This window comes from Protopterus annectens, chromosome 16.part0 (assembly GCF_019279795.1).
Source record: "Protopterus annectens isolate FY-2018-M chromosome 16.part0, PAN1.0, whole genome shotgun sequence".
NCBI lineage: Eukaryota > Metazoa > Chordata > Ceratodontiformes > Protopteridae > Protopterus > Protopterus annectens.
In genome coordinates, this window is record NC_056750.1 from 380,804,251 (window position 1) to 380,831,706 (window position 27,456).

Below are 27,456 nucleotides of genomic sequence, written 5' to 3' on the forward strand. Positions count from 1 at the left end.
TCCATTTGCCCTGAATGCATTGCCCTGCCAAGTGAGCCCCCCATGCATAGTCTGATGAGTCTGTTGTTAGGGTTTGGGCAGCAGGGGGTAGAGTGAAAGGGAGGCCCTTGTTGTGGTAGCAGGCCTCTGCCCACCAAAGGAACTCTGTCTTTATACAAGGAATGATAGGAATCATTGATTCCAGATCCTGAGAATGGTGACACCATAGGCTTTTTAGATACCACTGTAGTTTCCTCATATAGTCTTGCATATGGAATTAGTAGAATGCAAGAGGCCATGAACCCCAGGGCTTGCAGGATTTTCCTTGCAGATAGCTGGGTCTTTGTGGCCAGTAATTTGAAGTAGGTTGTCAAATAAACTTGTTTCTCTGGCGTGAGGGAAGCCATCTGGAAAGTTGTGTTCAAGCTTGCTCCCGAGAATACAATCTGTTGGCAGGGTACTAGATGAGATTTCTTTTCATTTATGGTGTACCTCAGTGAGGTTAGCAGTTTCTTTACTAATGCCAGATGTTTTAATAGCAAGTCCTGGCTTTCTGTCCGAATCAATCGTCCAAGTATTGGTATATTTGAATATTTCTCTGCCTGCAAAATGCAATGGCTGGAGCTAGATACTTTTTGAATACCCTAGGTGCAGTAGATAAGCCAAAGGAAGTGCAGAGAACTGATAGTGCATGGAGCTTGCCCTGAAGCATAGGTATTTCCTGCAAGATTTCCTTATTGGAATGTGCAGGTAAGCTTCCTTTAAGTCTAAGGTTGCCAACCGGGCATCTTTGCCTAGCATAGGAAGCAGCTGTTGAAGTGTTAGCATTTGAATTTTGGGATTACCAAAAAGGTCTTTAGAATGAAGAGGTCCAGGGTAGGATGCCAGGAGCTGTCTTTTCTGGGTACCAGGACAAGTCTTGAATAAAAACCTTGTCCCCTTTCTTCTGCTGGGACAGGTTGAATAGCCCTGATACTTAAAAGACAGAGAACCTGCTGTAGAGCCTCTGCCCACTGATTTGGGGGTAGGTCTGGCCAACCATTTGGGGTTGGTAGGGTATGGGAGTGGAATCTGTATCCTTGGGAAACTATATTCAAAACTCATTTGTCCAGGATAATGAGTTCCCAGTTTTTTGCATGCAGGGCGAGCTTTCCTCCTAAGGGAGCAGGGCTTGGAAGGGTTAAGTTTAAGTCATTGTGAAATTTTTCCGTAGGGGGGTGTCTTACTACTCCCTGCTTTGTAAGTGGGAGCCCCCCACTGCTTAAGCCTGTGCGTAGCTTGAGACTGTAACCTAGGTGGTCTTCTGCTCCTGGGTTTGGACTGAGAAGGCCTGGAAGAGGCTGGAAAGGACCAAATCTTTGAAGGCCAATGCCTATTAAATCTGGGAGGCTGTACTTGCAGGAAATATTTAACAGTTTGCAGAGATTTAGCTTTTTCCTCCATCTTTTTGAGGACGACTTCTGCTTTGTTGCCAAACAGGCAGTCTTGGTTTAAGGGAGCATCCAGCAACTTAGCTTTAACATGATCTGGCAAGTTTTGCTCCTTAAGCCAAGCATGCATTCTAAGTACAGACCCAGTGACAGCAGCCCTGCAAGATGCTTCTAAAGAGTCAAAACCACATTGCCAAGTATGTCAACCAACTTGTTCTGCAGAATCCATTAAATCCTATAATTCTGTGTTCAGCACAGTCAGGAATCAACATCACTTTCTGTTTAAGTACTCCCATAATATGCTGCTGGTACTTTAATATATGAAACTGGCAATTTAATTTAATTTTGGCCAGAAGTCTCAACCTCAAAATGCACATACACGAGGCTCTCCTCAGCATGGAGAAAATAGATGTTTGTGCAGTGACAGAAACCTGGTTCAAGGCTCAAGAGAGCACCCCAGCACTGCCAGGTTACAATTCATATCATACCTTCCGGCCTCAGTTACCGGATCGCAGTACAAAGGGCGGAGGTGTATCCATATTCATCAAGTATACCCATATCTCCAGGTTAGTAGTGCAGCATGATGCCCCAGAGATCATCCATGTGCAACTATCAGCAGGCAAAACCACATTTCAAGTCATAGCCGGTTATAGATCGCCCACCATGTCCTAAGATGCTCACTGTGCATTTCTTGAGAGATTGGAAAATATAAATGTCCTACCCAACACCATAATCATGGGTGATTTCAACTACCCTGGTATAGACTAAGCGAACTACCAGTGTTCCAACTCCTATGCACAGCGATTCATAAAATTTATAAATTCAAATGCCCTTGAACAACTAGTATGTCCCCCCACTAGAGGGGACAACATACTGGATTTAATCATCACAAATATGGGCGCCCATTGTACCACACACGTCATCACTCCCTCCTTGGTCAGATCCGACCACAAACTGATAACTCTGGACATCCTCACCCATCCACCTCCCCCAGTCAAAGAAACCAGAGTCAAGAACCTTTCCAAAGCAAACTTCAAACTACTTGTATCCGAAGTGGAAAGCTTCACTATTCCCTTTCAGAAGGATAATGATATCCAGGATGCAGAATCCTACACCAAGGCACTCTATATGCATCTTCAGGATTGCATGGACTGTGCTATCCCAAATAAAACCAAGACTCCTTCTTCAAGCAAGAAGAAACCAGTCTGGGGGACCCCGGCCATAAGCAAACTTTACAATAAAAGGAGGAGACATACAAAAAAAGGCCAAATCTCAAGTAGAAAAATCATCCATGATCAGCATTAGTAAGAAATTGAGGGCCCTCATCAAGTCAACTAAAGCTAATTTTGAAAAGAAAGTTGCCAAGGATGCCAAGGATAACCATAAGGCCTTCTATGGCTACGTCAAAAACCTAAATGGCAATGCTCAGGTCTGTTCTGAGCTAGTACAAAATGGAACAAAATACACTGACCCTTCTGACATTGCCAACATCTTGGCTGACAGGTTCAGTGCAAATTTCTCCCCCCTCTCACCACCTACAGGGCCTATTACCATTCCAGGGGATTGTGTAAGTCAAATTATTAATGATACGTTGGTTAACAAGGCTCTATCTAAAGCTAAAAACACTGCCTTCATGGGACCAGATGGTGTCCCAGGCTGTGTCATACGCGAGCTCCAAAAGGAATTAACCCTGCATCTTAATACCCTTTTCAGTCTCAGCCTCTCCACAGGATATGTGCCCATAGAATGGCACACGGCAACGGTGGTCCCGCTACACAAGGGTGGGGCCACAACTGACCCTGGGAACTACCGACCAATAAGCCTGACCAGTCTGATCTATAAGGCTATGGAACAAATCATTATGGAACTCATAAATGGAGAGATTGGGAACCTCTAGTCACTGGACCCCACGTAGTTCGGCTTCGTCAAGGGCAGATCATGCCTCCTGAACCTGGTGGATTTCTTTGAGACAGTTACTCAGGCTATAGATAAGGGAAAGGAGGTACACGCAGCTTACCTTGACCTTGCTAAAGCATTTGACACCATTCCCCATTCAGGTATTATTGATAAGCTCACCAGCCTGGGCATAAACCCTTACATCACAAGATGGATTGCAAACTGGCTCTCAGACAGATCCCATAAAGTAAGAGTAGCGGGATCTATGTCCGAATCCAGACCAGTAACGAGTGGTGTGCCTCAGGGCTCTGTCCTGGGGCCCCTCCTGTTTTGCATATACTTCTCAGAAGTACAGACAAGCACGGAAGGGCTATGGCTGACTAAGTTTGCGGATGACTGCAAACTGGGTGCTATAATAGAGTCTCCGGCCGACATGGAGATCCTCCAGAAGGGCCTAAATGAGACTGATGCATGGTGTCAAAGCCATGGCCTCAAGCTAAATGCAAAAAAATACGTTGTAATCCCCTTTGGAAAAAACAGAGAATCCGCAAACTACAACATAGGAGGTAATCCCCTGAAATCTGAAGAAGAAATAAGGGATCTAGGGACCCAAGTAGATAGTCAGCTTTCCTTTGATAACTATGTTGCCAAAGTGGTTAGAAAATCCTTCTATGTGACCCATCTGATCACGAAAGGGTTCGCATCAAGATCTAAGGATGTAATGCCCCTCTTCTCTTCCCTCATCAGACCCATTATTGAGTACAATGCACCAATTGGAATGTACCTGGTTAGACATCTCCAGCAGCTGAGACCACAGAGGTACCTAACCAAGAGGATTACTGGCCTCAAACAGTTGCCCTATGCAGCACGATTGAAAAAGCTAAGACTGTTCTCTGTTGCATACCGCTTTCTCAGAGGCGATCTCTGTCTAACGTACAGAGCCATGTCCAACCCAGAAATGTTGAACATGCTCCATCTTAGCAAAACCAAATCTACTCGAGCTACATGCTCTAGGGATATAAACCTCAACACAACAATGAATAGAACATGCTGGAGGGATAGATTCCCTTCGCAGAGACTTCTCTTACTATGGAGCAGGGTCCCTGATCTCCATAAGACAGAGCCCCTCACTATCACTCTTCAAGAGGAACCTTGATGAGTGGATGGGTAACAGAAAATTCACACTGGGGATCACACCAACAGCACTACTAGATAGGGGCCAAGGGTACTAGCTGCTAGTACAAGGGTCTAGGGAACTACTAAAGGGGTGGTGAATACCACACAACGTGGCTGGGCTAATATATGCCTTCGGGCAGATAGCCCAGTACCAACCTGCGAACCTAACCTATAAAGCCCTAATGGCCAAAGTAGAAGTATATACCTTCTTACCCAATCTGTCCAAGGCTCTAGAATCTCTATCAGAAGGGGTAGGGTTTTTGGCTTTTGGCAGCAGTAGCCTTAATGCCCTTAGGTCCTTGGGAAATGGTCTCTAGATCTGCAGTAGCATTCTTGAAGAGGAACTTGTGAGGGTCAGGTACTCTGTAATACCTGTCAAGTTTTCGGGAGCTGGAGGTAAAGTGTCAGGAAAAAGGCTATATTCCAAGAAAGCATCATCTACAATGTCCAGAAAAGGAGGGATAGCTAAAGGCCTGTGTTGAGGGAGGAGTAAGAATTCCCTAAGCCTCTTTTTGGAGTCAGAGGAATCCCGGCTTTCCCAGTGGAAATGCTCCCTAAGAGTGTGCGAGGTTTCCCCAAAAAAAAATCTTCTGGAAGGGAAACAGAGGGAATGGAATCCTCTGCATCAGAATCCTCAAAGGTAGATCTGGGCAAATTCTGGTAATCAGAAGAAACAGAAATATCATATTCATGATCAGAAGAATCAGAAGGAAAATCATTTCTAGGTCTCTTAGAGGGGAAGGCTGGCGTCCCCTAATTAAGGCAATAAGGTCTTCAGCCATTCTAAGCATTTGTTTTTTAGGAATATGGGCCTGAGTATGCGGTTTGGACTTCTGTTTTCTAGGCGTGGCTTGAGTTTTAGGCCTGGATGAAGAAGATGCCGTTGGATTAAAATGCAAGTCTGAAGGCCTGAATACACCCTCAGAAGCTGGTGCCTGCACAGTGGCTCTGGACCCATCCAAGGTAGAGACATCCGCAGGTTCCATAGTCAAAGAAGCATCTCGCGGCATACTGAATGGGTCTCAGTAGAGGCCTGCAAATCTGAGGTAGTGGGAATCAGGGGCTGCGAAAGCACCTCACTGAGTACCGGCGGACTGGTGACCAACTTAACGGAAGTGTCGTCGGCAGTTTTGGACCTATGCAGTCTGTCTCGATCTTTATCCTTACGTTTTTTTCAGAATATTGGTAGTCGGATCGCTTACCGAAGCCATTTCTGGATAGTTATACCAAGTACCAAAATAATTTGCTGCAAATATAGCCCAACGACGAATAGTTCGTGGGCTAAACAAGGCACAAAACCGACAGCGAGGGACGTCGTGGTCTGGGCCTAAACTAGGAATGCAGTACGAATGAAAATCTTTATGAGGTATTTGCTTTATACAGGTAAGACAGTTGTTAAAGTTTACTGACATCGGTTAAGAGGAAGAAAAGGGATCCCCAATGGGGTACTTAGCTTTTTGAAGACTTCGGTTTGGAATCTTGAAAACGAAAATTTCAGGCGTCGGCTGACCGGCACTTGTGAACTCCTTCTGCTTCAGGCACCGCGCAGCAAGAAAGACTGATGTTTTATACCCCTGACAACCTGACGTCATGGAAGAAGAGACAGCATCCGACGCAGGAATTCAAGACTCTGGTATTCAGGCTGGCTGAGGGGTACCTGCAGGCAGATAATCCAAATGTGATGACTGCAACAGTGAAACACGAAGAACATCCTGCACTGATATCTTAGGCTAATTTTGTGTAATCATTGTCAGTAGAAAGTGATACTTGAGGTGTTCCTGTCAGTAAGGAAGAGTGTTTCGTGGTGAAACTCTTTAAGCTCTACTGCCAATAAATCTTGCAATGCAGGCTTCAGAAGTTCAGCCACAGAGCTTGTGACTCAGTCTCCAAAAATTTGAATATTACTTCTGACATGACTGCAATTTCACTGGTACTGACACAGGTCCTAATTTGATTCAACTATGGTATCTTAATCACTACAGGGTTCCCATACAGTTTTAAAGTCTCAATTCTCTTCCCTGCCAATAGGAGTCAGTAATTGTGCCTCACGAAGAATTTAAAAATGTAGAAGTCTCAGAATCTGTCAGCGGAGAAATCATTTTGTTTCTATCCTCTACTGAATTTTCTTCAGATTTCCCTAAATGACTCTACACTTCTTTATGGATTTACTCTCTAATTATATATATTTTTTTCTTCAATAAAAAAGCAGTCACAACCTTCTGTCCTCCAATTTTAGTGGTCTGCTTTAATTATTTACAATGTTGTCTGTTTTCAATGTTACGGTCAGGTTCAACGTGAATCAAATATACAGATTTACTCTCTTTGGGCTTTGTGTTTACTGTATTTATACTTAATCACGGACTTTGACAAAACAGCAATAAAAAAGCAAAATGAAAAGGAAGCAAACAGCCAAACTAAGACGTTTTGCAATTAAGAAAAATATTGTAGGCTGTTGTTGTCTTTCGGCTTTTCCCGGTTAGGGGTCGCCACAGCGGAACTTAAGTCCGCTAATGATTGGCAGTAGATTTTGATGGACAACGAGGTGCCAGCTCGACGTTCAACCTTCAACGAAGGTACGCCCATTTACGCATGTCTTTCGAATGCCCACCCAACCGCAGGGAGGACATGCGGACTCCACACAGAAGGCACTCCCCGCACTCCAGCCGAGAATCGAACGGGAGAACCTCTTGCTGTGAGGCAAGAACACTACAGCTGCACCACCGCAGATGTACATGGAAAATATTGTAGGTGCTGTGTAGTAAACATTCGGGTGAAGTGAATGTGACAAAATCATCCATCACAGCAGTGAGAATTGCTTTTTATCTCAGCAGGAAAGAAAAAAACACAGGCACACATATATCAGTGGATACCAGCTCAAGTCTTCATTGGCATGTGAAAGAAACGTAAGAAGTTAATTTTTTTTCAAATGCAAGCAGGATAAATACTGTGGATGGGAAGAAATGATTTACTGTTACAGAGACCGTACACACAAAAAATGAAGTTATGTACTCACCATAACATTACTTCTGTGTTGTCGATCATGATTCATTCTTGACGAATAGGACTCTGTTCCAATCCTCGGAACCAACTAAGCCATTATACAGCCCACCAGCCAAAAACTCTCAAGCTAAGACTCTACCCACAATGCCCCTCTCTCCATTATCTCAGATTAGGTTTGCAGATAAAAGCAAGAGTATACACAGTAATTAACAGCAGAAGCAATATCCAAGGTACAAACCCTGTGACAACCCAGGACAAGGGTTCGATCCCCCAGGAAATCTACAGGAGGGGAAAGGTGGTTGGAATGTTAAGAATGAACGAAGATTGACAACACAGATGGAATGTTATGGTGAGTACATAACTTCTTTATTTGATGTTGTCAATCTTTGTTCATTCCTGACAAAGGGAACAGAGTCCCCAGCTACTTTAGTTCCTGGGTGGCCATATGGAAGGATATTCCTGAGAACCGTAGTGCCAAAGGATGCTCTTCCCCTGGAGAAGATATCCACTTTGTAATGAGTGATAAAGGTATGAGGCATAGCCCAAGTTTCAGCTGCACAAATTTCATCCATACAGGCTTCTGAATGAAAAATTGCTGAAATGGCAACAGATCTGTTTGAATGTGTTTTAATAGGCGCAGGTAACTTATGGTTGGTATGTGCATAAATAAAGGTAACACACAATTTCTCAGCCATTTCGATAAGGTCACTTTTGATACACCTTGTCTGACCAATGGACCAGAAAAGGAAATGAATAGTTGATCTGATTTCTTGGACTCTCTAGTCCTGTTCGGGTAAAAACACAATTGCCTGTGAACATCCAGAAAGTGTAAGCAATATTCACCTTTGTTGGAAAACCTGGGAAAGAAAACTGGTAATTCAGTAGTTTGATTAATACTGGATTCAAAGACCACCTTAGGGAAGGAAGGTTGGGTTAGTTCTCAATAACACCCTGCCTTTATGAAATATGATATAGGGGGCTTTGCACATAATGCCTGCAGCTCAGAGACACTTCTGGTGGAAGTGATGGCTACTAGAAAAAGAGTTTTCCAGGAAAGGAATTAAAGAAGGTGCTGTTTTAAAGGGAGGCATTACTAAAGTTTGCAAAACCAAGGTGTGATCTCAAGAAGCTACGAGATCTTTGAACGGGGGTTTTAGTCATAAGGCACCTTTGAGGAAAAACCTTGCACAGGTGATGGGAAATTAGAGGACGGTCATCAAAGCCGTTATGAAAACTGGAAATGGATGCTAACTGAACTCTAATGGTGGAAGCTGAAGCTCCTTAGTCGGAGTGGCTAAAAATTACAAAACTTTTTCAACAGGTGAGGAAAATGGATCTAAATTGTTTTCAGAGGCCGAAACCAAAAATCTCTTCCATTTACTGGAGTAGAGTCTCCTGGTGGAAGATGTATGGGAGGCCAGAAGAATCTTTTGTACTGAGGAAGATATGTTATTATGCCTGGCAATTAACGGAATTGGTGGAACCAAGCTGTGAGCTTGACAGAACGCAGATCAGGGTCAACAATCCCTGCAGGCGAGAGAGCAGGTCTAGAACTGGGTCCAGAATCCACAGTTGGTGAATCAAGTGAGGCCATAGAAAGGGAAACCAAATTTCCCCTGGGCCAAAAGGGAGCAACGAGAATCACTTTACTTATCAACCAAACTGAAAATCTCTTCCATTTACTGGAGAAGGGTCTCCTGGTGGAAGGCCTGTGGGAGTTCAGAAGAATCTTCTGTACTAGGGAAGATATGCTATTCTGCCTGGCAATTAAGGAGAGAGCACAGACTGAGATGCAAAAATCTCTGTGGGTGAGAGAGCAGGCCTGGAACTGGGTCCAAAATCCATGGTTGGAGAATCAAATGAGGCCATATAAAGGGAAACCAAATCTGCCTGGGCCAAATGGGAGTAACGAGAATCACTTTGTTTCACAACCTTTGGGCTTTCTTTAGGAAGAGGGATATGAGAGGAAATAGGGGAAAGGCATAAAGAAGACCAGCTGGCCAATAGAGAAGGAGAGCATCTCTCTGGGACTCCCCCTGAGGGGGGATTTGGGCAAAGTAGCTGCTGCACTTGTTGTTCACTGGTGCGGCAAAGAGATCACTGGAAGGCCGGCCCCATTGGTGAAAGATTTCCTTCACCACTCTGGGACTGGGAGACCACTCATGAGGCAGTAGTCTACTCAGCTTGTCCACTATCATGTTGGAACTCACCCGGATAAGCACCGCTACAAGAAAGTGGTTGGAAGATACCGCCCATTGCCACAACCTGACAGCTTCCTAGCAAAGGGGGTAGAATTTGGTTCCCCCTTGATTGTTGATATACCATACCACTGACATGTTGTCTGACTGGATCGTAACTGTTCCCAGAAGAAGAGCTGATTGAAAGCCTTGCAATGCTGGGAGTACTGCTCTCATTTCCAGGACACTGATGTGCAAGTTGGCCTCTTGTGAAGACCAAGTGCCTTGGACTGTTTTTCCCAGATAATGCCCCACCCCACCCCATATGAGAGGCGGTCATAGTCACTATTGCCTTGCGTTAGGGGAAAGAAAGGGACAGCCCATTAGGATTTTTTCTGACTGCATCTACCAGGATGGATCCTTTCTGCAACGTCCTGTTATTAAGATTGGGTGAGTAATCGGATGAGAAAGAATGGAACATTGGGAGGCCAGAAGTTACTGAAGTATCCTCATGTGAAATCTCGCCAAGGGCAATAGGGTGATGGCACCGCCATAGACCCTAGGGCTTGGAGAACAAATAGAGTGGGCACTTTGTTTTTTACCAGAATGAGCTGTACTTGAGACCTTATCTTTAGGAACCTGTGAAATGGTAAAGAAGCTATACACAAAACTGTGTTGAAGAGGGTTCCTATGAATTTTAGGTCCTGGGTGGGAGACAGCTGTGACTTTTCGTAGCTGACTGCTATGCCCAGGGCACTGAACAAATGTATGATGAAGTCTGTGGCTTACAGAAGTAGATGCCTGGTAAGGGAGGTGAGGAGCCAGTTGTCTAGTTAAAGAAACACCGGAAATCCGTGTAATCTCACGTGAGCTGTGACTGCTGCCATGCATTTGGTGAACACCCTGGGGGCTGTGGTGGGGCCAAAGGGCAGCACCCTAAACTGGTAATGATTGGACCCTAGCTGAAAGTGGAGAAACCTTCTTGAGTGTTTGTCCATCTTTATATGGTAATATGAGTCTTGAAGGTCTACAGAGCACATCCAATTGTTTTCCCCTAGAAAGGGGATAACAGGCTGAACCATGACAATCCTTAGGTTGTCTGCTGAACAAAGTTGTTCAGAAGCCTGAGGTCCAATATTGGCCTCCAGTCCCATCTTCTTTGGCACTAAAAAGAACCTGGAGTAAAATCCAGATCCTATATGGTCTGGTGAGACTTCTTGGATTACTCTTTTTTTCTAGCAGCTTTTGAACCTCTATGGCTGCTTGACCCCTCTGACTGGGTGTCACATTGGGGATTTTTCTCAGAGATCTCAGGAGAAGGGCGAAGGGAATATGATAGCCTTTGGTAATGATTCTCTGCACCCAAGTATCGGAGGTTATTTGTAGCCAGGCTGTCGAGTGCAGTGAGAGTCCCCCCCCCCCCGACTGCTTCCAGAGGTAAGCAATCGGGCCTCATTTCAGCAGCACTGGTAGGGTTGTCCAGAGAAGGAATCTCTGGAACCCTGGTTTTGTGGGACACCTCTGTCTCACGGTCGGCGTCTTCTGTCTGAGCTCCTCCCTTTGCCCTGAGGGGAGCCGCCACCACGTGTCCTGGAAAGGCTCCTGGGACATTTTGAACTACATCTTTCCACTCCTCTGATTCCTGGAGTAGGATCAGTGAGGAGTAGAAAAATGAATGCCCACAGCAGACAGGGTCTTTCCATCCTTTTCACACCTGGCTAGTATGTCCTTCCCCTTGGGACTGACCAAAGATGATCCATCAAAAGGAGCATTGATGAAGGAAGACTTGAAAGGCTCCGCGAATTCTCACAAATGCATCAAGGCGTGGTGCCTCATGGCAACACTGGAACCTGCTGCTCTGGTCATGTCTTTGGCTGTGTGTGCAATAAGCTGCATAGATGAGTTCTAAATAGAATCCAGGGTGGCTAGCTGAGAGACAACCTTATCCTGTATCTCATTAGACACAGCTCCAGCAAGAGTTTCAGATAACTTCTTAATTAGATCTCTCTGGAGTCCAGTAAAATATGCCATAAAGTTGAAAGACCTGAGTGTGAAGGTTAATGAAGCATAGACCTGCTTTCCAAATCTGTCCCATCATCCTAGACTTCCGGTTAGGAGTATGTACAGCAGGACTCTCATCAGCGAGATCTTTCTTGATGGCAGCCGCCACTACCATGGTATCTACTGCTAAACCCTTGGCCCAATATTGGTGGCCCTCCAGAAGAGAATAAATTCTGCCTGGTCTCTGGGAAATAGGCTCTATGGTATCAGGGGTCTACCAAGCCTGCTGCATGATCAGCTTAAGATCGCTAACGGGTGGGGTTATCCAGGAAGTAGATGGTCGAGCACCAAACAATTGCAAGTATATGGCTTCCTCTGAGGTTGGGTCTTGGGGCTTCTAGTTACTCCTCTGCTTGAGGATCTCTAGGGGGTGACAGGGGGTACTTTCCCCTTCATCGAAATCCATGTCCTCGGTGACAAATTCTTCCAGGGAATCTTCCTCTTGCACATCTTCTTGGGGGGGGGGTCCTCAGTGGGGATCTCTGAGGAAGACTCCGAAGAAGATGGGCCCTTTGCAGTGGTAACTTGAAGCTTCAGTGCTTGCTGTCCTGTCATGGGGATTGGTGTCGGCTCTGGGCCAGAAGACATAGTAATATGACAGTCCGATGCAGGAGGAGCCAGCAGAGAACCTGCAGAGGCCAAAGTTCTCTCCATAACCTAGAAGGCAGGGCCCTCTGAAGAGGAATGGTAGCTGATAACTGAGAAAGACCACCTTGGAACCAAAGTCACATCCCGCTCTTAGAGTCCATCCTCAAAGGCAGGAGCCAGGAAAGGATCCACAACCGACAAAGTTCCAAGAGCCAAGGTTGGCTCCACATAACAAATAGGAGCCGATCCAAGACCCTCAGAATCAGCAGACTAGTCTTGGCCCCGAGAATCTATCGGTAATGAGGAAGGAATCAAATAAGTCTGAGCCAAGTTTTGTGAAGAGGACGGGATGCCTAATGTCACCCAAGGCAGCTGGCACCAGGAGGATCAAAGTGCTTGGCTCCAAAGCTCCAGTGGAAGTCAGAGGAGGAAACAGTGTAGGAGTCCTTGGAGAAGATACCCCATCTCCAGAAGGGAGAGGGGCTTAAAAAGGGGTAGCAATACCTCTGGCCATGAATAGCTGATCCACCAACCTCATGACGTCTACCTCAGAGTCTCCTGGAGGATCGACCTGAAAAACCTGAAGGGGACTCAGGTCATTCCAGTAAAGGACTGGGCAACTGGCCAGCAATGGTGTCTATGGAAGATGAAAACCTTTTCCTGGGAAGACCCTGTTTTGGTATCGGCACTGAGGGGGTGGGTAAAGCTGCTGAGGTGCCATAGGAGAGGTCAGCACCAAACCGGAAACCAAAGACACCGGTGCTGATGCTGGTGCCAAATGCACCATAGTAGCAATCAATGCTGAGGAATCTTGAACTTGTCGTTTTGGTACCTTAGCTTTTGGTTTTGAGGATGTAGTCTGAACCAGGGACTTAAGTTTTGGGGCCACAGGTGCCATGAGGGAGACAGGCACCAAGTGACTCTTCTTTTTGGAAGAGTCAGACTTAAAAGTGTCAGGCTTGGACAAGGCTTCGCTGAAAGAAGGTCTTTAGTATGCCCTTTAAAATGAGATTACTTCAATGCTTGACCAAGGCCCGATGACTAAAGGCCTGGCAGATGTCACAATTTAGATCTACATGAGGAGCACCTAGACAATAAACACAGGAAAGATGCCCATCAGAACTGGGCATCTTTCTTCCACAGTCTTGGCATTGTTTGAACCCAAAAGTGCCTTTCTGTTTTTCACCATTTTGCATTGATGAGAAACAAGCACTAACAACGCACGCACATGCGCGCGCACACACTCTCTCACACACACACACACACACACACACACACACACACACACACACACACACACACACACACACACACACTCAGGACAGACTGAAAAATGTACCAGCTATGGTAGAGAGGAATACCAAAATGTTAATCAGAAAAGGAGGTACCAATAATGGTACAGAAAAATGCCTCTAGAGGTAAGAAAGGCAGAGAGGGTTAATAATAATAAGGGTTAAAGAGTATTCAGATACTCACATGGTACCCCAGTTATAAAAGATATAGGTAGAACATATCTCTCTCTCTCTCTCTATATATATATATATATATATATATATATATATATATATAGATACACACACAGAGACACACACACATCTATCTTGATAGAAAATAATTTTAAAAGACTTAGCTAAGAGCAACGGCTGACTAGTCATGCAGAGTGGCAAACAAGATCTGAAGTAATGGAGAGAGCGATTCTGTGAGTAGTGTGTTAGTTCGAGAGTCTTCGGCTGGTGGGAGCTGTATAATGGCCAAGCCTCGGAACACAGTCCCAGTCGTCAAGAATGAATGAAGATTGACAACATCATATCACGTCATTATGAATTTCTTACCTAATTTCTCCCACTCCAGCCTCCAGTTTTCTCATAAGTTCATCAATGCGGGAAGTTAGTTCCTCAGGACGGATCATGTGTTCCATACTGTGCTCCAACTGGGCTTGATAATCCTTTAGCTGTTCTTTCAGAAGGTTATTGCTTGCCTGTGGGAAGAGAAAGAACTATGGAGTCAAGATATATAAAGATCTGAAGCCTAATATGCAAGAAAATACTGCTCATTCTGCAACTGTTGCAAAGTCATTCAGAAACAATCCAAACAGCCACACAGCAAAACAAAGTGAATAAAGGACAACATAAAAATACATAAAGTATATTTTCAAATGCTGCAGTAGTTTGAGTTATGCCTTACCATAACATTCCATCCGTGTTGTTCATCTTCTTTCATTCATCACTGATGGATTTGGTTCCGAGCCCTCAGAACCGAGTCAGCCTATTACCAAGCTCACACAAGCAAAAAAAAAGAAAAACGCTCAAGTTAAGTCTCTACCCAGAATGCCCTTCTCCCTGTTACCTCCGATTGAGTTTGCTAAGAAAGGAAGCAAAGCCGAGGCCACTTCTATGCAAGTACTGTAGTGCACCATTTAGACCCAAAGCACCCCCAGGAGCCTTTGGAGAAGGAAGGAGGGAGGAAAGTGATGAATGAAAGAAGATGAACAACACAGATGAAATGTTATGGTAAGACATAACTTCTTTATCTGATGTTGTTAATCTTCTTTCCATTCATCACTGATGGGACAGAATCCCAAGCTACCATAGGCAACCCTTATAGGAGAACATTCCTGAGTATCATTGAGCCAAAGGCAGCTCTCCCCATGGAGACCAGGTCCAATTTGTAATGATTGATAATGGTATGAGGCTTAGCACAAGTAGCTACTCGGCAAATGTCAACCATGGATGCTCTGGAATGGAATGCTATAGAAGTTACCATAGATCTAGTGGAGTGGGCTTTAACTTTTGGCAAAAATTCATTATGGAGGGAATAAGTGACACGTAGGCAGTCCCTTAGCCATTTTGATAATGTAAACTTGGAAACAGCCTCTCCCATTTTGGATCCTGAAATGGAGATGAAAAACTGTTCAGATTTACGGACAGGTTTGGTCTGTCTAGGTAAAACCTAGACTGTCTATGTACGTCTAAGTTGTGAAGGCAATACTCTCCTCTATTGGCAAAATTCAGAAAGAACACTGGTAGATCAATCGAATGGTTAACAGAGAATTCAGAAACAACTTTGGGAAAAAAGGATGGATTCGTTCGAAGTGACACACTGTCTTTATGAAAGACCAGGTAGGGCCTCTTGATACACAATACCTGCAGCTCCGAGACTCTTCTGGCAGAGGTAATGGCTACCAGGGACCAGGAACAAAGATTTCCAAGACAAAAACTTTAGGTCACACTTAGCCACAGGCTCAAAGGGCTTTTCAGTGAAAGACTGGAGGACTAAAGTGAGGTTCCATGGTACTAAGGGCTGTCTGAGAGGAGGCCTGAGGTGCGAGGTCCCTTTGAGGAAAGCCTTGCAAAGGCATAATGAAATAAAAGGGGTACCATCTATACCACTGCGGAAGTCGGAAATTACTGCTAGATGTAGATGAGCTGTAGAGGCAGCGGCTCCTTTATCAAAAAACTTAGCCAAATATTGAAGCACTGCAGTAACTGTTGCCGAATACAGGTCTAGCAGGTTATCCTTGGACCAAATGGAAAACCTTTCCATTTATCCTGATATAGTCTTCTGGTGGATGGTTTGTGAGAGGCCAGAATGATGTCTCAAACAGGTGAGGAGAGGTTAGCCTGCCTGGCGACTAGCGGGAGGGGAGAAAAGTACAGTTTTGTACCTACCATAAATGTAGATGTCCGATAGGTATGCATCTGCAGTCATCACATATGGGTTGTCCTGCCTCAGGCAGCCCTTCGGTCGGCCGGATTCCAAAGTCTGGGTCCGGTGTCGGCTGATGTCGCCTTCCCGGCGTCAGAGCCTGGGGTATAAAAGCGTCAGCCAACGCCATCTTCCTCAGTTTTTCTTGCCCCAGATGCCAGGTGCCCTCTAAGGAAGGCTAAATTTGGAGAAATGCAATAAATTCCAAACATGCACAAAAATATATATATACATATATAAAAACAAATACACCATAATAGATAACCCCAGCTACCTATGAGAGGGAAATGCACCCAAGAAATACCACAGAGGGGAAGGAGGGAGGGTAAACCTGACTGCAGATGCATACCTATCGGACATCTACATTTATGGTAGGTACAAAACTGTACTATGTCCTTCAAGGATGCATCTGCAGTCATCACATATGGGTAGAATACCATAGCCAATTTGGGGGTGGTGGATTTATGTAAAGGATGGTGTAGCTAAAATGACCTGCAGGACTGCTGTAGCAAAGCCTGCTCTGGATATGGAATTTAAAGGTAAGTTATAATGCTTGGAAAATGTATGCACGGAGCTCCATGTAGCAGCTTCTAAAATGTCCTTGGTAGCCACCCCTCTTAAGAAGGCTGTCGAGGTGGCTGTGGCTCTGGTCGAATGAGGCCTAATGTTAGGTGGTACAGTTTTTCCATGAAAGGAGTAACAGAAACGAATGCAATTCCCTATCCATTTGGAAATTGTCTGCTTTGAAATTGCTTTGCCTTGTGCACTGGCAGCATATGCTACAAACAACTGGTCAGTTTTTCTGTAATTTTTAGTTCTGTCCAAGTAGTAGCACAACTGTCTGTGTATGTCCAGGGTGTGCAGAAGCTTTTCCCCTTTGTTTTGTGGATTTGGAAAGAAGGTTGGCAGGTGAATAGCTTGGTTTAATGAGACCCTAGATACCATCTTTGGCATAAATGAAGGATTGGTTCTCAATGAGACTCTGTCTTGATGAAAAATAAGAAATGGCTGTACTGCCATGAGGGCCTGTAACTCAGATACTCTTCTTGCTGTGGATATGGCCAGAAGGAAAGCAGTCTTCCATGAGAGGAACTGTAGTTCTGCAGATGCTGCTGGTTCAAAGGGAGGCAGTGTTAGTTTTTCCAACACGAAGTTAAGGTCCCAAGTAGGCAGTGGTGGTTTCCTTGGAGGATTGATGTTTTTAATTCCTCTTAGAAACTGTCTTAGCAGGGGATGAGATAAGACAGGAGATCAGTGTTGTACTCTGCTGAAATTGCTGAAGCATGAATTTTAATGGAAGAGTAAGACAGGCCATTGTGGAGCATTTCTGCTAAATATTCCAGGATATGCGCCATGTTCATAACTGTTGCATCGAGGCCCTTTGAGGTGTTCCAGGTGTGAAATCTTTTCCATTTTGCTGAGTATGCCTTCCGTGTGGAAGGCCTGCGAGCTTCCATGATGATATCCTTCACTCTCTTGGATAGCTTATCCTGGTTATGAGTCAAGGTATTTTCCAGGCAGCTAGCTGTAATGTTTTCAGGTTGGAATGCAGAGTTTTGTAATTGTGCTGTGTCAGGAGAAACGGCCACTGTGGCAGAAGCCATGGTTTTGTCCAAGACATGCTGTTTAGCAATGGGTACCAATGCTGTCTTGGCTAGTTCGGAGCTATCAGAATCACTCTTGGCTGCTCTGCCCTGATCTTCAGCAAGACCTTGGTCATTAATGGAAGAGGAGGGAATGCATACACTGTTAGATCTCTCCAGCTGAAAGAGAGCGCGTCCACTTTCCATGCTTGTGGGTGGTATGTCCTTGTACAGAATTTGTCCAGCTGATGATTGTGTGGGGAGGCAAAGAGGTCTATGTCCGGTCTCCCCCATGATTGTGTTATCTGTTGGAAGATGTCTGGGTGCAGCATCCATTCGTGTGCATCCATGATGTTCCTGCTTAAGCTGTCCGCCAGTATATTGTCTTTTCCTGGTACAAACTGGGATTGCAGCTGTATATTGAGAGTCAGGGAAAGTTCCCATAGATTCATTGCCAGTCTGCAAAGAGGGTAGGAATGGGTGCCTCCTTGCTTGTTTATGTACCACATAACTGTAGTGTTGTCTGTCCTTATTAGCAGGTGGCCTTGATGTAGAAATAACTTGAAGGCCTCGATTGCATGCATCACTGCCAGCATTTCCTTTTGATTTATGTGCATGCGTAGCTCTTTTTGTGACCATAGTCCTTGAATGCATCTTCCTTCCATATGCGCTCCCCATCCGTGGTCTGAAGCGTCCGTTGTAATGGTTTGGCTGGCTATTGGTTTGCTGAAGGGCAAACCCCTGTTTGACTGGCTTGCTTGAGCCCACCACAGAAATTCCCTTTGAAGGCATGGGATGAGTGGTATCAAAGTTTCCAAGCTGACACTGTGCTGAGTCCATAAACTCCTTAGGTACCATTGGAGTTTTTTCATATGTAGCCTTGCTTGAGGAATCAGAAGAATGCAAGAAGCCATGTAACCCAGGGCCTGCAGGATCTTCCTTGCAGTCAGCTGAGTTTGTCTTGACAAGTTTTTGAAGTAATCCGGTAGTTGGTTTTGCTTTTCTTCTGTGAGGAAAGCCATTTGGGTGGTTGTGTCTAAATCCGCACCCAGAAAAGTTATTCTTTGGGATGGTACAAGTCTTGACTTGTGAATGTTGACTGTGGATCCCAAGGCCTGAAGAAGATAAATGGCATAATTCAAGTGTTTTACCAAAATTTGTTGGCTGTCCGCTTGTATAAGGCAGTCGTCCAGATACGGGTATATTTGCATCCCCTGAAGTCTGCAGTGTGCAATTACTGATGCCAGGCATTCGTGAATACTCTAGGCGCAGTAGATAAGCCAAAGGGCAATGCTGAGAATTGATAATGCTCTGAACCTGCAAGAAATCTGAGGTGTCTTCTGCAGCTTTGTCTGATAGGGACATGCAGGTATGCCTCCTTGAGGTCCAGAGTTACCAGCCAAGACCCCTTGCCCAGCATGGGAAGGAGCTGCTGTAGAGTCAGCATTTTGAATTTTGGCACAATGAGATAAGCATTTAGTGCGGACAAGTCGAGAATAGGCCTCCATTGCTTTTCTTTTCTTGGAACAAGGAAGAGTCTGGAATAAAATCCTTGGCCTTGTTCTGCAAGAGGAACCTTTTCTATTGCTTTCATTTTCATTAAGTTGGAGATTTGTTTCAAAGCCTCTGCCCTTTGATTTGGTGGCAGGTCTGGCATGCCTTTTCTTTTCGGTAATGTGTGGAAATGGAACCTGTATCCTTTGTCTATTATTTGTAGTGTCCATTTGTCCCTTGTAATAATGTGCCAATTTTCTGAAAATAAGGAAAGCTTTCCACCCAAAGGTGCTTCCAATTGAGCCCTGGTTGGTGGTGTCAAGGTAAAGTCATTGAGTCTGTCCTTGTGCAGCAGTTGTAGGACCTGCACTACCTCTCTGGTCGGGTTGCTGCCATTGACGCCCTCTGTAGGAGCCTCTAGCTTGCCCTCTACCTCTGGCACGCCTGTTCTTGCCTCTCTGAAATCTGCCCGTGTCGGGAAAGGACCAGTTCTTGGAAGGCCAATTTCTGCTGAATCTTGGTGGTTGGACTTGCATAAAATCTTTGACTGTTTGTACAGATTTTGCCTTTTCTTCAAATTTCTTTAAGACCTCCTGAGCAGTGGAGCCAAATAACTTTTGCTTTTCCAGTGGAGCATCCAGAAGCTTTGTTTTAACATGGTCTGGCAGAGATTGTTCCTTCAGCCAAGCATGCCTACGTATAACTGCACCTGTCATAGCTAACCTACATGAAGCTTCCAATGCATCATAACCACACTGCAGAAAATGGTTGCTAACCTGTTGAGAGTTATGTACCAGATCCTGAAGAGATTTGCGATCTAGGGGTTCAGGAGAAGACAGCTTTTTATGCAATTCATCTAACAAATATTCTTGGTACTGTATCATATGGAATTGACAGTTTAAAGCCCTCATAGCAAGGGTAGCAGAAGTATACACTTTTTTACCCCATCGCTCTAAAGCCCTGGACACCCTTTCAGAGGGGAGTGGATTTTTTGTAGTGGCAGCTGTAACCCCTTTAGGACCCTGGGAAATAGTTTCTGGGTCAGCAGAGTGGGCCTTGTAAAGGAAAAGATGTGATTCCAGGACCCTGTAGTACCTATCAGGTTTGGCAGGAGCCAGAGGGAGAGTGTCAGGGGTTGAGCTAGATTCCGAGTACACATCATCAATGACATTCAAAACAGGGGGAATAGCCAAAGGTCTATGCTGAGGCAAATGCAAGAAGGTCCTTAATCTCTTCCTGGAATCAGAGAATTCCTGGCCTTGCCATTGGAAATGCTCCCTCATAGTGTGCAAAGTTTCCCCAACAGACAGTTCTTCAGGAGGGGAGGCCGAAGGGATAGATTCCTCTGCATCTGAATCCTGGTAGGCCGAAAAGGCCTCCTCCTGGTAGTCCGAGAGGGCAGAGCCAGCAGAGGCCTCATCTGAGGAGAGGGGATCAGAGGGCTCAACCCTCTGCCTTTTTGCTGTAGAAGGTTGAGAGCCCCTGTCAGGATGAGGCTGAGAGCCCCTAATTAATGAAATAAGGTCCTCTGCTAGACTAAGGATCTGAGAACCTGTAGTGGGTCCCTGAGGGATAACACTGGGAGGCATAGATTTAGAGTGTTTAGCAGCTTTAGCCCTAGAGAATGCCTTAATAGACATGGATGCAGGAGGCCTGGCTGCACCACGTGCTGGTGTAGTTTTGTCTAAGGGAATGGTGTCGGAAGGTTCCTGGACACCAGATTCCAACGGAGATTCAACAACCGAGACAGTAGTGGCCTCCGGGGCCGAGGTTGTCGGTTGTACGGTTTCGGTGGACGGTATTACCAAGGACTCTGTTTCAGCCGAAACCGAGACACTCGTGGTAGGCCTGGCCGCGGTTTCAGCCGAAACCGCGGACCGCGGGTGTCGGTCCTTGTCCTTGCGTTTCTTCATTAAATGTGAAGTCGGAGTCTCCGATGACATTTTGTAAGCAAAGCTAGCCCCCAAAAATTCCTCTGCAAACTCCAACCGACGTCTTAGAGTGCGTCGGTTGAAGGAAGCACAGGCAGAACAGGCCGAGACGTCGTGGTCTGGGCCTAGGCAAGGTAGACAGTAAGAGTGGAAATCCTTATGAGGTATTTGTTTCCCACAAGTTAAGCAATTATTAATTTTATCTGACATCGGCTGAGGCAAGAAAGAGTCCCCAACGGGGTACTTAGCTTTTGAAGTCTTCGGTTTAGCTGAATTACAGGAGCGGGCTGACCGGCACTTGCGAACTGATTCTGCTTCAGGCACCACGCGGCAAGAAAGACTGAGGAAGATGGCGTCGGCTGACGCTTTTAACCCCAGGCGCTCTGACGTCGGGGAAGGGGCGACATCAGCCGACGCCGGACCCAGACTTTGGAATCCGGCCGACCGAAGGGCTGCCTGAGGCAGGACAACCCATATGTGATGACTGCAGATGCATCCTTGAAGGACATCTAAGCTGTCCACTTGAGAGTGGACAGGTTCGGGTGACTCAACCCTTGGGGGTGAGTGATCAGATCTGGTGGAGGGTCCAGAATCCATGGCAGGAATACTAGGTGAGGCCGAAGAAAGGGGAACCAAACTTGTTGAGGCCATAATGGGGCTATGAGGATCATCTTGCATCTCAACCGAAGAGCATTCTTTAGAAATTGTGGGATCAGAGGAATGGGGGGATAGGCATAGAAAAGTCCCGTGGACCAATCGTGGATCAGAGCATCCTTCTGTGACTCCCCCTGCAGAGGAAGTAGGGTGAAGTAGCTGCTGCTCTTGGTGTTTGATGGGGAGGCGAAAAGATCGCAGCAAGGCTCGTCCCAGTGGCTGAAGATTACAGATGCCACCTCGAGGTTGAGGGACCACTTGTGGGGCATGAGGATGCATTTGCTCAGTTTGTCTGCAATCACGCTGGAGTTCCCCGGGATATGCGTTGCTATCAGAAAGCGGTTGGAAGCTATTGTCCACTGCCAGATTCTCATGGCTTCTCGACAAAGGGGGTAGGACTTGGTTCCTCCTTGCTTATTGATGTACCAGACTACTGACATATTGTCTGATTGGATTGCAACTGTCCAGGAGGGGAGAGCCGCATAGAATGCCTGCAACGCTAACTTCACAGCCCTCAGTTCTAAGACACTGATATGCAGGTAGGCCTCTGAGGTAGACCATGTGCCTTGGACAGGCTTTCCCTAAAAATGGCCCCCCCACCCGATCAGGGAAGCATCCGTGGTCACAATGGCTGTGGGCTAGGAGGGCTGAAAAGGGCAGCTCCAAAGTTCTTCGTCTGACCTCATCCACTAAAGCAGGTCCTGCTTGCACGAGTTGGTTATTCTAATCTTGTAATCCAGGGGATGACAGTTTGGGAATTGGCATATGTAGTTTTGTTAGAGGCACTATTGGAATTGACGTAGCCATAGAACCCAGAGCTTGGAGAACTTGTCTTGCAGGGAATGATGTTTGAGAAAGAATCACTCAGATTTGAAGCTTCAATCAGTGGAGTCTGTGAAGAGGGAGTGATACCAGACAGAACTGAGTAATGAACACTGCTCCAATGAACTCTCTTTGTTGTGTAGGGATAAGATCTGATTTCTCCAAATCTATCGTTATTCCCAACAATTTTGCCACAGAAGTATGTTGTTGGGCAGTTACCAGAAGATGCTTGGTGGGGGTGGTAAGGAGCCAGTCATTTAGATATGGAAACACCCGGAATCCTTTTAGTCTGAAGTGAGCTGTTACCACTGCCATGCATTTCATGACTACTCTGTGGATGCAGACAGACCGAATGGCTGGGAACAGAATTGGTAATGACTGGCTCCTAGCTGGAAGCGAAGCAGACTCCTTGAGCATTTGCCCATCTTGATGTGGTAATACGCGTCCCGGAGACCTATAGAAAACATCCAATCGTCTTCTCTTAAAAAGAAAAGGATGAACTGAACCGTGACCATCCGGAATTTGGTTTGGGTGACAGACTTGTTAATGCTGCTGAGATCCAAAATGGGTCTCCAGTCCCCTGCCTTTTTTTGGCACCAAAAAGAATCTCAAGTAAAATCCAGATCCGCGCTGGTCTGGTGGGAATGGTTGGATGACTCTTTTTGAGACAGCTTTATAATCTCTGGAGCTGCTGCTTCCCTTTGACTGGGTGGAATGTTGGGAAGTTTTCTTGGAAATTTTGGCGGACAAGAAACGGGAATGGTGTAATCTCTGGTGATAATATTCTGCACCCAGTGATCGATGGTGATAGAGTGCCAGGCAGCTTGGTGCAGAGAGAAAGAACCCCCAACTGCTTCCAGAGGTACGCAATTGGGACGCCCCTCAGGAGCACTGATAAGGCTGTCCCGAGAGCCTTGGTTGCGTGGACCCCACCTCTGCATCTAGAGGGGCGTCTTCCAGAATTGTTACCCCCTCTGCCTCTGGGAGTATCATCACTACGTGTAGCACGGAAAGGACCCTGAGATTTCTTATGCCACATTTTCCTACTCCTCTGATTCCTGGAGAAGGTATGCTGAGGGTTGCAAAACTGTAGGCCTACAGCAGACTGGGTTTTTCCATCTTGCTTGCATCTGGCTAGCATGTCCTTCACTTTGGAACCAAAGAGGGATGAAACTTCGATGTGAGCATTCAGAAAGGAAAACTTGAAGGGATCCGCGAGGTCACAGATGCGCATCCAGGTATGACGTCTCATAACAATGCTGGAATCTGCTGCTCTAGCTGCCTCTTCGGTGTGAGAGTAACCTCATAGAAGAGTTGGATATTGATTCCAGGTTGCTAGCTGCGAGGCCACCTAGTCTCTGACCTCATCAGACAACTGTCCTGCGAGTGTCCCAGGAAGTTCGGAGATCAAGTCCCTCTGGAGCCTCGTAAAATGTGCCAAATAATTCAGGGACCATATAGCAAAGGTCACTGATGCAAAAACATGCTTTCCACGTCTGTCCACTGCCCGGGACTCCCTTTTTGGCAAGTGGACAGTGAGACATTCCTCAACTAAGTCCTTTTTCGTGGCCACCGCCACCACCATAGCATCAACTGGTAACCCTTTGGACCTGTACGGATTCTCAACAAGAGGGGACAGAATTTTGTCTAGTCTCTGGGGGATCGCCTCAATGGAATCAGGGTTCTTCCATGTGCTGCACGATGAGCTGGAAGAGTTCATTGGCTGGCGGTGTCACCCAAGAGGTAGACGGCTGGGTGCAAAAAACCTGCAGGAATACAGACTTCTCCGATGAAGGGTTGGAGTGCTTCCAGTCACCTCTCTGTTTTAACATTTGCAGGATGTCTCTGAAGGAGACATCATCAGGAGGTGATTGTGGGACCCTTCACCATTATCGTAATCCATGTCTTCCATTAAGAACTCCTCAGATGAGTCCACGTGCTTCCTCTTGCACTTCTTCTTTCCAGGGTGCTCCTCAGTGGGAGTCTCTGAGGAGTACTCAGAAGACTGGGTACCCTGAACAGGGGTGTCCTGTGGTACTCTGCCTGGTGTCCCAGGGGAGGGGTCTGTGACAGCTGCAGCTCAGGAGTCAAAAACTGGGGTTCCAAAATCAGAGGAGTGCTACCAGAAGCAAGAGCCCTCTCCATCGAGCTGAAGGCAGACGTCTGAAGAGGGATGGGAGCCTGGAACTGAGAAAGACAACCTCAGGACCGGGGTCACACTCAGCTCTGACAGACCCACACCCATGGGTAGAGCCTCAAGCAAGATCGGCACAGATGCAGCCATCGGCGCCGAGGAGGGAACCGAGGAGAAATTCTGCACCATATCCCAGGCAGATGCACCCGTCCCCCAATCCCCAGATTGAGGAACAACCAGTTCGGCGAGAACCGAAGACCAAAGGGACAAACTCGGAGCCAGAGTGAGGTGTACCGTAGGCACCGAGGTGGTGGGTTCCAAGTACAATGTCGGAACAGAAGGCTTCGAAATAAGATGGAGTCCATGGATAAAGCAACCCAAGTCCAGCAGGTGGATGGGTTTTAGAGAGTGATGGAATCTGCCTGGCTACCAACAGCTGGTCCATAAGACGCACTACGTCATGTTCCGAAAGGCTCCTGGTAGATCTAGTGGATAATCCAGACAGGGAGACAGGACGTTTGAAAAAAGGGCTATACGCTTGGCCCAGAAACGGATCTACTGAGGGAGAGTATCGGGTCCGTGGTGCAAGGTCTGCCAGCACCGAAGTCTCTAGTTTCGAGACCAGAACCAAAGGGGTCAGATCCAGTGAGGTTGGTACAATGCTCGGTGCTGAAGAGCCACTCGGAGCCGAAACGTTCGGTTCCAAAATGGAAACTGAAGTCGAAGGTGTGCCCTGAGCCGAAGTAGCTACAGGTGCTGAATTTGAAGTAGGTGTAGTAAGATTTATGATTGATGCTGGAGGCAGGGTCTGTGCTAATACAGGTGTTGGTATCAAAGGTTTTGAAATGGTCGGAACCGAGGAAGGCAGAGCCGAAGAGGCAGATTTATGCTCAGACGATAACTTGGGGACCTTAGATTTCCCAGGTTTGCGCTGATCACCCAATGGTGAAGAAGCAAGGTACAGTTGTGTACACTTACCATAAATGTAGATGCTCGAATGTATTCACTGTTGCAGTCATCACATTTGGGTTATCCCTGGCAGGGTAACCCTCAGCTAGCCCAAATACCAGAGGTGTGGTATTTCTGTGTCGGTTGCTGTCGCTTGAGGACTGATGTCAGGTCATCAGTAATATAAGGTAAGGCAGCCGAAGCCATTACATCAGTTTATCTTGCCCTAACCTGTCTGGAGCCCCCAAAGTAGGAGGTCAGGTTCTAGTGGAAGATCCCCACCAGTGGAAAATAAATACCAATATGTCCCTTGTAAGGAAAGAAAGAGCATAAAGGGGGATGCAGGGAGGAAAACCAGGACTGCAACAGTGAATACACTTGAACATCTACATTTATGGTAGGTGTATACAACTGTACTATGTTCTTCATGTTTCACTGTTGCAATCATCACATTTGGGTAAATTCCCAAAGCAGAGGAAATGGGTGGAGGTAGTCAAGGAAACTAGGGGCTGGCTAGGATGCCCTGCAAGACTGCAGTGGCAAACCGTGCCTTGGATTTGGAGAAGAGAGGCAGGTGGTAATGCTTGGTAAAAGTGTGAAGAGATGTCCAGGTGGCAGCCTCAAGGATGTCCATGGTGAGAACTCCTCTTAGGAAAGCTGCAGAGGTGGAGGCTGCTCTGGTGGAGTGTGTCCTGACCCCCTGGGGGGATGCTTTACTTACTGTTTGTAGCAGAAATGGATGCAGTGTGCTATCCACTTGGAAATTGTTTGCTTGGAGATGGCTTTGCCTTCTGCACCTGCAGCAAAGCTAACCAGCAATTGATCACACGTTCTGAAGGATTTAGTCCTGTCCAGATAAAATCTGAGCTGTCTATGCACATCTAGAGAGTGAAGATCACTTTCCCTCTTGTTTTAGGAATTAGGAAAGAAGGTGGGCAGATGAATGGATTGGTTGAGAGCCACACTGGAAACCACCTTGGGCATGAAGGATGGGTGAATTCTGAGGGATAACCTGTCTGCATGGAAGATGATGAAGGGTTCCAAAGCCATGAGTGCTTGCAGCTCAGAGACTCTTCTGGCTGAAGTGATGACCAGAAGGGAAGCTGTCTTCCAGGAGAGAAAAGTTTAGCTCTGCAGAAGAAGCAGGTTCCGAAAGGGGGTAGGGGGATCTTTTCCAAGACAAAGTTACAGTCCCAAGCTGGCGGTGCCCTTCTGGGGGGCCTCATGCTGCTAGCCCCTCTGAGGAACTGCTTGATCAAAGGGTGTGAGAAAAGGGGCTGCTCTATGGGAAAATGTGCAGAAATAGCACAGGCATGAATTTTTAGGGAGGAGAAAGAGAGACCACTGTGTATTAGGTCAGCTAAGTAATCCAGGATGAGAGGGATGGAGGTCTGTGCCATACTGGCTCCCTTAGCCAGGATCCAGGTGCAGAACCTTTTCCATTTATCTGCATTAAGGTTTTCTGGTGCTAGGATATCTGGCCTCACGGATAACATACAGAACCTATTTACTTAGAATGACAGATGGGTTCGGGCTTAGGGAATAAGCCAAGCTGCCAAACTGAGAGTCTGCAATTTGGGATACAAGAATTCCCCTTCCCTCTGGGTCAGGAAGTTTGGAATCTAAGGAAGATACCATGGAGGCAGTGGGGACAGGCTGCACAGCAAGGGGTACTAGTGTTGTTGGGGCCAGTCTGAAGCTATAAGAATGATCCTTGTTTTTTCCTCCCTTATTTTAAGCAGTACCCTGGGGATGAGAGGTAGGGGACGAAAGGCAAAGACCGACAGATTGACCCAGGGGAAAGACAGGGCATCCACTTTCCAAGCCATGTAGCGATGCTCCCTGGTGCAGAATTTTCTGACCTGATGGTTGGTGTGG

At 46.3% G+C, this 27,456-nt stretch overlaps 1 protein-coding gene across 1 annotated transcript in view; it reads right to left on the minus strand.

Moving 5' to 3' along the window:
• CNTRL (centriolin) overlaps positions 1–27,456 on the minus strand; it is a 4,034,091-nt gene that overhangs the window by 2,317,540 nt on the left and 1,689,095 nt on the right. Inside the window, 1 exon segment of the mRNA XM_044058259.1 lies at positions 14,140–14,285. Coding sequence (XP_043914194.1) covers positions 14,140–14,285 — 146 coding nt within the window.